A 14,968-nucleotide genomic window follows, 5' to 3' on the forward strand; every position below is an offset into this window, starting at 1 on the left:
GTGTGTGTGTGTGTGTGTGTGTGTGTGTGTGTGTGTGCATGTGAAGGCCAGAAGTTAATATTGGGTGACTTCCTCAATCGCTTTCCACTAAATTTTTTGAAATAGGATCTCACTGAACCTGGATTTCACTGACTGGGCTAGACTGGCTGGAATGACTTCCAGGGATCCACCCATCTCTACATCACAGATACTGGCACTCCTACACCACTCCCTGCTCCCCACCACCCCCAACCATGTAGATGGTGCTAGGGATGGAAAGAGGGCCACTCACATGCTAGGTAAGTACTCTATCACTGAGCTACACCTCCAACCTGAAATCTGTCTGTATCTGTGAATGTGTGTGTGTCGGTGCGTGTGTGTACATGTGTGTGTGTACATGTGTGTGTGTGTATGTGTGTGTGCATGTGTGCATGCGTGTGTGCATGTGTGTGTGCGTGCATGTGTGTGTGTGTGTTGGTGTGCATGCGTATGTGTGTGTGTGCGTGCATGTGTGTGTATGTGTGTGTGCATGCATGTGTATGTGTGTCGGTGTGCGTGCATGTGTGTGTGTCGGTGTGTGTGTGTGCGTGCGTGCGTGCATGTGTGCATGTGTGTGTCAGTGTGCGTGCATGTATGTGTGTGTGTGTGTGTGCGCGCGCGCGCGTGCATGTGTGCATGGGGGGGGCTGTGAGCCTCAGGGGTCCTCCTGCCTTCTTCTGCCTTACCTTCTTTTGCGATTACACACCTGACTTTTAAAAGTAAAACAGCCAGCATTTTACTAAGCTGTCTCCTTGGCCTGCCTCCTATCCCCCTCCCTGTTTTTAGACTCTAGCTTCCTATCTACATCCTGCAACTCTAAAGCTAAAGGAAATCACCCCTCCTTAGCCTCCTGAGAGCTTAAATCACAGGCATGCACAACCATGCCTGACTCTAGAAACCATTTTATTTGCCACTTTATTTATTTATTGATTGATTTGACCCTGTGAAGCATTACACCTCCAAGGAGACTCCACACTGCCTTAAGCTGGTTTCACTTAGCCATAGAATCTTAGGGATAAGTGCCCTGAGGCTGCCACAGGAGATGGCGGGGAAGAGTAAAGCACTAGGGGAACGTGCTAGGGAAACGGCTTGTAGAATCCAGCTGCATCCCACACATATACCTGCAAGAAGCGCTCTATCCGACAGGATGAGTGGTCAGGACCAGCTCCATCATAGCCATGTGGAAGGAGGATGACGAGGCCACTCTGCAGGAGCCACTTGGCCTCTCCTGGGAAAGCACAAGGTGGGGATTTCTTTACAAAGCAGGAGGTATACAGACAGGGTTCGGGGGATGGAACAAAATGCGAGTGTGGTTCCTGAGCCTAGAAACTGCTCTTGTTCCGTGCATCTTCTAGCTCTGCTCTACTACACTTACATGGAAACACCCACTTGAGCACGCGAATCTGTGCCATCGAATGCTTTGGGCTTCAGTGACTGAAAGACTGACTCAATGGTAAATATCCCAGGGTCTCAGACAAACCTGTGGCGCTCCGACTCCACTACTGAATAACTCTGAGCAAAGGCAAGCAACTCGTGCCATGCTCACAGCGCAGCAGACACCACTGTTCACTCTCCTTCCTCAGAAGGAGAGCAGTAGACACCTGAGAACAGCCTCTGGGGGCAGAGGAAACAGCTCAGTTTGTAAAGGACTTGCTGTGTGGGTGTGAGGGCCTGAGGTCATCCTAGCACTCACAGGAAAAGCCAACAGGGATTTGTAATCCCAGGAAACCAGGAAAGCAGAGACAGGGGACCCCTGGGACTTGCTGGCCACCTACCTTAGCCTAACCAGGGAGCCCCAGGTCAGATTAGAGATTATCTCAAAACAACAAGGTGGAGCCAGCAGTGGTGGCACATACCTCTAATGCAGCACTTGGATGGCAGAGGCAAATGGATCTCTGTGAGTTCGAGGCCAGCCTGGTCTACAGAGTTCCAGGACAGCCAGGGCTACACAGAGAAACCCTGTTTCAAAAAACCAACACTAGAAACAAAACAAGGTGGATAGTTCCTGAAAAGTAACACCTGAGGTTTACCTCTGTACCTACACATATTTATGCATGTACACTTGCACATGCATGTATACCTGCACATGCATGAACACACACGTCATAAATCTAGGTCCCTCAAGCACTTTTCTTTCTTCTGAACAATTGCAGATTTCAATAGAGTCATCAATCCATACCACACAGTGTCACCATGTCACCACAGAGAGCTGGTTATCACTACACAGTGCCACTGTGTGACCACAGGGTGCTGGCTAATTATGCCACTCCACAGTCCAGGCACAGGTGTGGAGCCACATAGCCCAGGAGCTGTCAGGTCCATCTCTGCTCCTTGCAGCCAGACACATGCCTCCAGAAACGGGGATGACGACGACATGCTGAACGACAGCTACGATACTCTTCCCAGAAGCCCATTATACGGCCTGACAGCTGGCACATGGCTGTAGACAGCGGATAATCCCCCAAACTCTCCGGATGCTGCAGCTCTGAGAATCTCAGAGGCAGTGCTGGCCCCTTTCCATTCACTTATAAGAGACCCTGACCAGCCACCGCCCAGCCACTCTTAACACCAACCTCCAGAGATGAATGTGTCAAAGATGATCTGGGCTCCATTGAAGAAATCACCAAACTGAGCTTCCCAGAGGGGCAGCAACTTTGGGCTTTCGATGCTCATCCCGTATTCAAATCCCAGGACGGCCTCTTCTGACAGGGGGCTGTTGCTAACCTAATAATGAGGAAGAGGAATGTGCGGAGCCATGTTATCGTAAAGCACTGCAGGGCTATGAACCTCTTAGGAGGAGGAGGGGTGAAGGGGAGGGTCAGGTCAGAAGTTTGCCTTCAAATGGCTACGGATGAGGAAAGCATTCCTTTTATATACCCAATTTAAAAAAAAAAAAAATTCTGCATTTGTCTGAGAAAGAATTCTGTTTGAAACAGGGTCTCACTCTGTAGCCCAAGCTGTCCCTCTAGCTGGTTAAGCGCCAGCTGAGCCATGTGCCAAGGCCCTGGAGTATCAAAACTGATACTAAATATCAAATCGTAGTTCAGAGAGAACCTACTTTGAGGTGGGGGTGGGGACGCACACGCTCAACACTTCTACCCTGGTTCACAAATGTGTCTTGATCCGAAGACGGGTTTTTAGAAAAAGTAAGGAAAGGGATCAATCTCCTTACACAGCGTTCACCAAGCCGAGAGAGGAGAGAGCTTGAAACCCTCATCTTCTTCCACCTTAGTTCTTAAGGTAGACTAGCTCATGGAACCCGAGGCTCATAGATTCAGCTAGACTCGCTCGCTGGCAGGCAAGGCCCTGGATCCTCCAGTCTTCACCTCCCTGGTGCTGGGATCCACCATGGCTGGCTTTTTACTGGGTGCTAGGGAATGAACTCTTGCTTGCACAGGGAGCACCTGACTGACTGACTGACTGACTAACTGACTGACTGACTGACTGAGCTATCTCCCCAGCCTCAACAAACACACAGGTTATAGTCTCAAACCAAAGCCTAGAATAGGAAAGAAGGTGGTAGACTATTACATTTACTTTAAAGGAATAATTTGTTTCCATAAATATCATGGGCTGCCCACTAGGGTAATGGTTGGAGACACAAGAATATAAAGACAGTGTCCTTAAAACCTCAGATATCCAAAGAAATGCCTGCGGAGCAAGACAACCTGGAGGAAGTGTTTCTATTGTATTCTGTTTTATTTAATAGACTAGAGATGTTCGCCTCCCCTGCACATCCTTGACTGACTTTAACAAACCACAACAGTTTACAGATGGGATGTGTGATGTGTGTGTGATGCAATGTTGACTTCACATCTATGTGCCATGACTTAATAACAGATAGGCAGCCAGTGTAACTGACAGTCTTCCAGTCTCGGCTCCAATATGGCTCTCACTTGTTTCCTCCAAATTGACAGACCTCCATGGCCTTCCACTCAGCACTCCTCTATTTGAAAAAGTACCAAACATAAATTCTCTGACATCTGAATCCAGCTGCTTTAAGAACCCTCTCCCTGTCAGGTGGGCTCACAAGCCCATAATCCCCAGCACTTGAGCGGTATAGTCAGAATGGAGAGGAATTCCAGTCATCTCCAGCTACTGGGGAATCTGAAGGCAGCCTGGACTACATAAGACCCCGTACATCAGTACACAGATTTTCTATATAAACATCTTACCTCCAGAAAGCCCTTCTGGTTAGGGTCCATATGGTTCAAAGGGATGTAGGCATCGTCAGTGTTCTGGCAAACCACCATGGCATGCCTCTGACTAAAAGTCCCGCGGCCAACATCTTGGCCACTCAGACGAACATTGAAGCCTGAAGCAGGCAAGTGGGGTGGGGGGACAGAAAGATTGTGAATGAACAACATAAAAACAAGACAAGATCTGTCAACACTGCCCACACTGGTCTTAACCTCTGGGGCTCCATCTCCTGTGGAGCTTGGCTAAAGATATGTACTGCTGGGCTGGAGAGATGGCTCAGAGGCTGTTCTTCCAGAGTTCAATAACCAGCAACCACATGATGGCTCATAACCATCTATAATTAGATCTGCTGCCCTCATCGGTATGCAGGCATTCATGCAGACAGAACACTGTATACCTAATAAATAGGTAAATCCTTTTTAAAAAACTTTACAAAATATATGTACTGCCACACACAGCTCTTTGATATATTATACACTGCGCATTCTGAGAATTTTTCTTGGGATAATAGAGTCACCTTATTAAAAGCAGTAAGTCTGTGTGTATCTTTACTATATTCAAAGGTCTATAGTAAGTGTGACATTTGTAAGAATGAAGAGTCATTTCTGGGCCCACAATTTTTAAAGAAGCATATCTTCCTAGCATTCCCAGAAGTGAGCCTGGTAGCCCAGTTATGATTGCACCTTTGCCTATACGCTGATGAAAGTGTTCAGTGTGCCTGACAACTAAGGAGTATCATCAGGTAACACATTTAGAAACCCTCTAATCTGGGGCTGGAGAGATGGCTCAGTGGTTAAGAGCACTGACTGAACTTCCAGAGGTCCTGAGTTCAACTCCCAGCAACCACATCGTGGCTCCCAATCATCCGTAATGGGATCCAATGCCCTCTTCTGGTAGACAGAGACAGTGTACTCAGATACATAACATAAATAAAACTTAAAAACAACAACAACAACAACAACAACAACAACAAAGTCCTCTAATCAATGAAAGTGACAAGTGGCCATTGGAACCCAGAAGATCACATATAACTCCTGGAGCTCAGAGCATTTTCTGCTAGCCGTGACGTTACAGAGAGATGTCTTACCTTGAGCCAGTAAGGAGCCCAAGGCAAGTGTCTCTGCGGTGGCCCAGTCTAGACTGCTTCCATTCTTCACCTTCTCCATTCTTGACTGCAAAAGATGAAGAGGAAGAGAATAAAACAAACGTTTAAAGTTTTATTCTATGTATGTGCGTACACCGGAGCTGTACACCAGAAGAGGGCATCAGATCTCATGACAGATGGTTGTGAGGCACCATGTGGTTGCTGGGAATTGAACTCAGACTCTCCGGAAGAGCAGTTAGTGCTCTTAACCACTGAGCCATCTCTCTAGTTCTAAGATAAACTTTTAAAACTCTATAGCTAGAGAGATGGCTCAGCAGGTAAGACTACTTCTTGCCCTTGCAGAGGACCTAGGCTCGAGTCCCATGTGTATAGAGTATTACACAACCATTTATAATTCCAGTTCCAGGGGATTTGATACCCTTATCTGACCTCTGCAGGGACTACACATACAGGTGGCACATATGCACACACAGGCAAAACACTCATACATATAAAATAAAATGAATTAATCTAATTTTAAAAATGATTCTTGCCGGGCGTGGTGGCNCACNCCTTTAATCCCAGCACTNGGGAGGCAGAGGCAGGCGGATTTCTGAGTTCGAGGCCAGCCTGGTCTACAGAGTGAGTTCCAGGACAGCCAGGGTTATACAGAAAAACCCTGTCCCCCCCCCAAAAAAAAAAATTCTTAAAAGAAGCGATATCCTTTTCTGTCTTTTTCTTCTCTTTGTCTTTTTTGCTCCAGCACTGGGGACAGAACCCAGGGCTTTACATGTGGTAGGCAAATCCTGTGTGATCCAGTTTTAACACAGTAAGATAGGTGTGCACTCAGGAAGGAGTCACCCTGCTGGGGTGTGAGGTGATGGAAGAAGAGAGGAAACCTGACCGGTAATTCTCCATTTCTATTTTTAAAGATTTATTTTATTTTATTTATGTATGCGTGCTTTGCTTATATGCATGTACCTATATCACATGCATATCTGATGCCAACAGAGACCAGAAGAAGGGCTAGCTCTCTGGATATTGGAGCTACCGATGGTACAGGTCCCAGAACCTGAACCCAGATCCTAGGAAAGAGCAGCCAGTGCTCTTAACAGACCATCTCTCCAGCTTCAAATTTCCTATATAAGCCAGACGGTGAGTGTGATTTGCCTGTAAGAATTCTGCTGAAATATGTCTGGAGAGATGGCTCAGAGGTGAAGAGCAATGGCTACTCTTCCAGAGGACCCGGGTTGAATTTTTAGCACCCACATGGCAGCTCACAACTGTCTGTATCTCCAGTTCCAGAGCATCCGGCATCCTCACAGACATACATGCGAGCAAACCACCAGTGCACATCAAATAAAAATAAATACAAAATTTAAAAGCATTAAAGAATTCTGCTAAAATAAAAACTTAAAAACAAAGGTAGTGTTTTAAAATAATTCAGAGGGCACAGGTCCTACTACATCACCCCAACCATAATTATTTCTGTTGCTGCTTCATATCTGTAATTTTGCTGCTGTTATGACGCATAATGTAAATCTCTGTGGCTTTGGTGGTCTTAGGTGACCCCTGTGAAAAGGTTGTTTGACCCCCCCCCAAAATGGCCACAACCCGCATGTTGCAAACCACTGTTCTATATTCATGCTTAAGGAAGTTAAAACCTTTAACTCTTTATTTTTCCAATTTTAACAACAGAAAGTCCCACACTGTAAAAACCACCAACCACGGGCAAACCAGGATATCCAACAGAAGACAGTATGTAAAACCTAAGTATGTTTAATGGTCATCTTTGGGGTACGTGTGTTGATTTCCATTACTTTATTTAAGCTTTCTGGAAGAATTATAATGTCTTCTGTTCATTAGTTAAATCAATCAGACATATTTCTGTATTTTTCTAATAAGCATGCATTTCTCATATATATAATGTGCTCACCATACATAAAATCCCATAGAGAAGAACAGAAGTGAAGAAAATCCAAATCAACTGAACCAAAGCTCCGAAACCAACATGAGCATCGGTTGCTACAACCCAATAACATACAGTATTTCTCCACAGCTGAATAACATACAATAAATATTTCTTAGCAACTGAAAACATCAGTTTCTTCCATGAGGAAAAAAATCAAAAGTAGCAAGGGGTGACGTCAAGGCTTCCCACCTGAACATACATCTTTAGAAGGTGGCTGTGCACCTGCAGTTCCTCTGGAACCTCCACAGACTTCACACCAATAAACCGCAGCAGCTCTAGAGGCACCCCTGTGTCCCAGGTGGTGATGCATGCTTCTGGCTGCACCAGGCCCTGCCAGCGGGCCTGCAGGTTAGTGGCCGGGGGGCTGTAGTGGGCCACATTGGCCAAGTGGTCATTTAACTTGGTATAGTAGGAGGCTTTTATGTCGGAAACCTCCTCCTGGGTCATGAGTCCACTGGCAATGAGGTGCTCCGCGTAGGTGTCAGGGATGCTCTTGCGGGCTCTGTTAGAAAGAAATGAGAAAATAGAGACGGGGTTGAGCTAATACACACAATTCTAAGAGAATCATTGCCAAGGGCACTGCAGGAGGTCATCATCCTTAAAAGTCCTAGAACTAGACAGAGACAATGGCTGTAAACTACTGTAATATAGTCAATGTCTCAGAATTGTTATGTTTAAATACTGAAGGGGACTGACACTTCTGTTTTTAAAAAATGCACCTCGAGGGGGCTGGAGAGATGGCTCAGAGGTTAAGAGCACTGGCTACTCTTCCAGAGGGCCTGAGTTCAATTCCCAGCAACCATATGGTGGCTCACAACCATCTGTAATGGGATCCAATGCTCTCTTCTGGTGTGTCTGAAGAAAGCTACAGTGTACTTATACACATAAAATAAATAAATAAATCTTTACAAAAAAACAATTTACCTCAAGAGTTTAAGCGTGTGTGTTGCTCTCTCAAAAGGATCTAAGTTCAGGTCTCAGCACCCGTGTTAGGTAGCTCACAAATGCCTGTAACTCCAGCTCTAAGGGACCAGACATGCTCTTTTAGCCTCTGTGGGAACCTGCTCACACACATATGCATACATATTCACACAGATAAACAAACATACATCAGTTAAAATAACATAAAACTGCTGGAGATGCTTGCTAGACTAACCTAATTGGTGAACTGTAGGCCACTGGAAAACCCTGTGTCAAAGGAGGGGACTGGCATTCCTGAGGCTGCTTCTACCTTACACACACACACACACACACAAACAAATTTTTTTCAAGCTATTTCCTCTCAAGGTAGAAACAGGTACTTGGGTATAGTCTGAAGAAATGAATCATGGAATCATGGAAGTCCCACTTTAATCCTGCCACATCCATACTAACTAGCCTCAATCAGGGCTTTACCAAGTTCTCTTACCCAGCCTTGGTAACTGCTAAGTAAGTAAAGTTGCCCTTTCTCTACTTAATGAAGGAAAGTGTGTAATAATAAGGGGCACCCCTGAGCCTTGTAAGATGACCACTACAGTTTCTATAGGACAGGCACAATTTACGTGTTCATCCCACTTCAAAGTATCTATCAGAAGATAAAGGGATGCAGGCTGGCAAGAAGGTTTGGCTGATATGGACACCTCATCTGGATTAAATTCAAACGACCAACATGGAGAGAACCAATTACCACAAATTGTCCTCTGACCTCCACATACACACACACACACACACACACACACACACACACACACACACACACACACAGCTTTAACTTGAATCTCCATCACCAAAAAATAAGCCATTGATTAATTGATTGATGGTGATGAGAGGAAGAAGAGGAGGAAGAGGAGGAGGACGGAGAGGAGGAGGAGGAGGAGGAGGAGGAGGAGAAGGGAGGAAGGAGAGAAGAGGAAGAGGAACAGGAGGAGGAGAAAGAGGAGAGCAGGAGGAGGGAGAGGAGGAGGAGGAGACAGTTAGCATGGGTATTAAAGGAAACCTTGTAGCTGTACCTGATGATTTTGTACATGACTGGGTTGGTGAAGAAGGGCTCATCCAGCTCATTATGACCCCACTGCCTATAGCATAACAAATCAACAATCACATCCTTTCGGAACTGGCGCTGATATTCAAAAGCCAGTCGTGTCGCGCGGACCACTTCCTCTGGGCTGTCTCCATTGACATGGATGATGGCACAGCCTACAAGCTTTCCTAAAGAAGAGAAGACAAAGATTAAAAACAAAAGGCCGGTTACCATGGGCTATCATGAGATGCTTCCCAAGGTCCACTTGCCTAAGTGGGAAGACAGTCCTGCAACTTCGTATGCAAGCTTTGGAATTCAGCTGACTGGTCTCAGGTCCATGACTTACTGTGTGACACTGGAAAGGTTAGAAATCTGTCAAGAGGCCAGTGAGCACGCTGAAGTCACTGACTGCTCTTCCGGAGGACCTAGCTTTGAGTCCCAGCACCTCACAACTGTCTGTAATACAGTCCCAGGGAGCTCCAGCTCTTTTGGTACCATGCATGTGGTACAGACATACACACACATGCAAAGCAGACAACACACACACAAATAAAAAGATAAAACATCAAAATTAAATAAACAAATAAATAAATAAATGAGTCTAGTCTGGACTCTGGGTGGCACTGTCACAAGTTCCTGAACTAATAAATATAAAGTGTTACTGTTTCATGGTACCTTGTACAGTGTGACCATTAACATCTATTTTGTTATTGTTATCACTGTAATCGTTTTCCTAAGACAAGAGATCATTAAAGCATGAATCCTAAAATAAGATTTTCTCCCAAGAGAGTTCCAGAATATCTTTTGGACTGCCAGACAATCCAAAAGCCATCAGTCCAGACTCTAATTATGAGAGTGGCTGACAGTTCCTGTTATAGTTTTATGTGCTATGAGTGGACAGTAAACGCCCTGACATACTGCTAAGACTGCTATTGGCATGGATCAAAATAAGTTGACTTTGATTATTCACAACTTATTTCTAACTATACTGTTCTAGCAAATGTGCTGGGTGAACACAGTCTTTTTCACACAAACTCTGTGCACTCTAAGTTTGAATACTCTGAAGGTAATTACTCTAGTACTGCACCAACGGCATGGGGTTGTTGTTGTTGTTGTTGTTGTTATTGTTGCTTTTGTTTGTTTGGCTTCTACCAGATAATTCAATTGACTATGTAATAATCTGGGATGGAACTCTCTCAGCTCCATCTTTGTCTTATCTCCTTAAAAGCTTATAGTTGAGGCTGCAGTATAGCTCCGTGGGTGTGTGTCTGATATACATAACCCTCTAATGCAGCTCTATGGTAGACTGCTTGCCTATGATTCACAATACCCTGTGTTCAACTAACATCATATAAAATAAAAATACTCAAACAAAGAAATAGTAATTTGGTAATTATTGGCAACTACTGACCATATCTAACTTCAAGAAATTAAAATTTAATTCTAGCACTTGCGAGTGTGGTTTGAATTGGAAAGGCCTACCTAAGGCTTATGTATTTCAATATTTGGTTCCTGTTGGACTGTTTAAGAAGGATTAGGAGGTGTGGCCTTGTGGGGAAAGGTTTGTCAATAGAGGTGAGCTTTGAAATTTCAAAAGCCCACTCCAGGCCCAGTTGCTCTCTCTGCCACATGCGTGTAGGGTAGCTGTTAGCTCTCAGCTACTGCTCCAGCACCGTGCGTCCCACCAGCATGGACTCACCCTCAGAAACTAAAAGCAAGCCCCTAACTAAGTGGTTTCTTTTCTAAGTTGCCTTGATCTTGGTCATGGTGTATCTTCATACCAACAGAACAATAACTAAGATAGGGAGACAGAGGCAGATGGATCTCTGTGAGTTCCAAGCCAGCCTGGATTACAGAATAGTAAGCTCCAGAGTTACACAGTGAGACCTTGTTTGAAAAAAAAAAAAAAAATTAAAGCACTAGAGAGATGGCTCAGTGCTTAAGAGCAGTGACTGCTCTCCCAGAGGTCCTGAGTTCAATTCCCAGCAACCACATGGTGGCTTACAACCATCTCTAATGAGATCTGATGCCCTCTTCTGGTGTGTCTGAAGACAGCTACAGTGTACTTATATGCATAAAATAAATAATTAAAAAATTATTTTAAAAACTAAAATAAAAAATTAAAATATGATAACCAGCAAGTCTCATTGTTCTGAACGAACTAGACAGCTGACAGCAAGGCAACTCCAGTGAGCGACATACCGATATCACTGCTGTATAAGGACGACCTTCCTCTCTCTGCAGGAGTGGTGTAACCCAGCTGGTTATTGACAATTAGATGGATGCTCCCACCAATTCTGAAGTGTGGAAGATTAGAGAGCGTGAACGTCTCAAGAACAATCCCTTGACCGCAGAAGGAAGCGTCACCGTGAACCTGGAACATTTATCCCATGCACGAAGTAAGGAATCATTAAGGTTAGGTTTTCGGATTGAAACAAACTGTGTGTAAATCCCAACAGGGGCCCCAGCCAGCACCCTCTCACAGCTCTCCTGACATAAAAACAGAAGCTTCCAGGACTTCTCCGTGTGTTCAGACTCATCTCAAAAGTACTCTTCAAAGAGCCCCTTCCCATTTCTCCCTGCTAATCCTGCACGCTGGACCTGCCTCCCCAATTTCACAACATTTTAGCATCAACAGCAGAAGACTGGAAGGAATGGCTACTACATAAGCAATGAAAACACGGACCTAGGGATTGCTTTTTTTCTGTGCTAGGGATTGAACCCAGGGCCTCATGCTTCCCAGGCAAGCACTCAGCCATTGGGCTCCAGGCCAGTTTCAGCTCTAGGAAATTCTGCATGAAAACAAGCATAAGATGTGAGAAACAGGGTGTGTGAGCTGACACAGAGGGTGAAACTGCTCCCCTCCCAAACCCAGTGACCAGAGATGGGCCTTTGGGATCCTCATAAAGACGGAAGACAGAACTGACTCCACAAAACTGTCCTCTAGCCTACATACACAGGCATGTTGTTGAGTACACACACACCACACACATACCACACCACACGTACACACAACACACACACATACACACATCATATACAAATACACACACACATACACAAACACACAACACAAACACACAACACACACATGCACACATCATACACAAACACACAACACATACACATACCACCCCACACACACCACACATACATACACACATCATACACACACACATACAATACCTCACACACACAAAACACACTCACATACCACATACCACACACATACATATACACATCATACACAAACACACAACACACATATACACAACACACACACCCCATACACACACAGACACACACAGATACACACCACACACAGGCCACCCACACACACACCGCATGCACATATACACACACCATACAGAAACACATAACACACACACCCATACACACACCACACACATACATACACACATATACATACACACCACACGCACATACACACACCATACACAAACATACACACCACACACACCACACACATACACACATACACCCCACATACACATACACACACACACCACACACATACACACATACACCACACCACCCACCCACACATCTATGAGGAACAGTGCACACCTCTGAACTTCTCCTCTCCCCAGTCACTCACCGCTGAAGAGAGACAGAGAGAAGAAGCTCCCATCACCAAATCCTGCCCGCTGCCATGAATAGAGGAGAGGAAGGGGCAGCACACATTAAAGCCAAGATTCAGGAGGCAAGATGATAACAGAAGTAGAAAAATTACAATGTTATTCTGAAAGGATTCCACCACTCAAAGCCACTAGACCAGAATATCACCATGAAGCCTGGTAGACAAGGGGGTTGGTGTGAGCAGCTTTTCATTTAAAACCTAATGCATATAATAAATGTATCATGAAAATTTTTACCAAACATATTTTTTTAAAGCCCAGAATTCTCTTTTCTCAAAATGTCATTCCACTTTCCTCTTAAACATCTGCAGTATCCTGCCATATCTACCCATCCATTGTTCTTTCGGGCTTCCCCCCTCTCCAAATCTCCACGTACCTGCAGGCATATGACTCTGTCCCCAGGCTGAGCGGAACCGTTCGGGGCGTAGTCCCCATCTTCCCGAGACTGCTGCCTGCCACGAGTTTTCCCTACAGCCACGGGGTTAACAGCTTCCAGATGTGAGGGATTGGGTAGCATTGTCACATGGAGGGGTCGGTGGGCACCAAAGTCTAGGTCCACTGAGGAAGTCAGGTGGGACAGGACATCACCAATGGTGGCAACATTTTCTGGAAACTCACTTAAGCCTCGCATTTTACGGAACATCAGCTATTAGGACAAAAACAGAAGATATGAAACAAGTCTTATTTCGGGGGTCTAAAGTGAGCTTAAAGAAAGATAAGCATTATGTAAATTCTTTTATAGTTATTGCAAACATGCATCATTTAAAGACAAACACAGATCTCTAACTGCTGGGTCACTCCGCATTGTAGTTCTTCAGAATCAAATGACGGTCAACATTTTTTACAGTATTTTTATTGTTAATGACCTGTATATATGTGTGTGCACCTGTGAGTGGGTATGCACACACGAGTGCAGGTACCCACAGAATCCATAAGAGACTAGACCCTTCAGCCAAAGATACACTTCCCTGAAATGTGGCTACCGGTAGGGGTTTCCTCCAGACATCCCAGTCAGCTCCCTGGAGCCTACCATCACGGGTACTGGGAACTAAACAGAAACCTTTTGCAAATAGGCTCTTAATTACCTATATATCTCTTCCAGTCTTTTGTGACAATATTTTAAGAGGAATTTAACACAAGGTAAATAATAGCTACTTCTGTCTTATGTAGCTTTCAAAATATGTAATCATTAGTAGTGATGTCAGCCACTGGATTGCTGTAAAAAAAAAAAAAAAAAAGAAAGAAAGAAAAAGTAAAAAAGGAGAAGGGCTGGCGAGATGGCTCAGAGGGTAAGAGCACTGACTGCTCCTCTGAAGGTCCTGAGTTCAAATCCCAGCAACCACATGGTGGCTCACAACCATCTGTAATTGGATCTGACGCCCTCTTCTGGTGTGTCTGAAGACAGCTACAGTGTACTTATATATAACAATAAATAAATTTAAAAAAAAAAAGAAAAAGAAAAAAGAAAAAAAGGAGAAAGGAAAAAAACCCCACAACTTCATCTTTTTGTAATTCTATTTGAGGAAGGTATAAGTTTTTGTTTTCTTTCGATTCGTTTCATTTCATTCTGTTTTATTTTTTGTTTGTTTTTGTTTTTGTCTTTTTCGAGACAGGGTTTCTCTGTGTAGCCTTGGCTGTCCTGGAACTCACTCTGTAGACCAGGCTGGCCTCGAATGTTTTATTTATTGAGACAGGGTTTCTCTGTGTAGTCCTGGGTGAACTGGAACTCCTCTGTAGACCAGGCTGTCCTGGAACGCTAGAGATCCGCCTGCCTCTGCCTCCAGAGTGCTGGGATTAAAGGTGTGCTCCTCTGCTACCACCACCACCATCCCCAAACCCCACCCTGAGGCCAAAGTGGATGTTTGAATTAGCTCTCTACCCAACCAAATGTCTACTTTGAAATTTCTACAGTCTTAGCCATATTAAAGTGTTGCTATTGATTCTGAAGTCATAGATTTTGAGTCCACTGACTTTTTTTTTTTTTTTTTTGGTTTTTCGAGACAGGGTTTCTCTGTATAGCCCTGGCTGTCCTGGAA

At 44.7% G+C, this 14,968-nt stretch overlaps 1 protein-coding gene across 1 annotated transcript in view; it reads right to left on the reverse strand.

Annotated features, from left to right (window-relative positions):
- Dhtkd1 (dehydrogenase E1 and transketolase domain containing 1) overlaps nucleotides 1-14,968 on the reverse strand; it is a 47,880-nt gene that overhangs the window by 12,857 nt on the left and 20,055 nt on the right. Inside the window, exons 5-12 of the mRNA XM_021215798.2 lie at nucleotides 13,309-13,578; nucleotides 11,476-11,647; nucleotides 9,263-9,461; nucleotides 7,464-7,776; nucleotides 5,306-5,390; nucleotides 4,194-4,333; nucleotides 2,592-2,742; nucleotides 1,140-1,246 (exon numbers count right to left, since the gene is read on the reverse strand). Of these exons, the coding sequence (XP_021071457.1) occupies nucleotides 1,140-1,246; nucleotides 2,592-2,742; nucleotides 4,194-4,333; nucleotides 5,306-5,390; nucleotides 7,464-7,776; nucleotides 9,263-9,461; nucleotides 11,476-11,647; nucleotides 13,309-13,578 (1,437 nt within the window). The remainder of the gene's footprint in view (nucleotides 1-1,139; nucleotides 1,247-2,591; nucleotides 2,743-4,193; nucleotides 4,334-5,305; nucleotides 5,391-7,463; nucleotides 7,777-9,262; nucleotides 9,462-11,475; nucleotides 11,648-13,308; nucleotides 13,579-14,968) is intronic.

Source organism: Mus pahari, chromosome 16 (assembly GCF_900095145.1).
Source record: "Mus pahari chromosome 16, PAHARI_EIJ_v1.1, whole genome shotgun sequence".
Taxonomy (NCBI): Eukaryota; Metazoa; Chordata; class Mammalia; order Rodentia; family Muridae; genus Mus; species Mus pahari.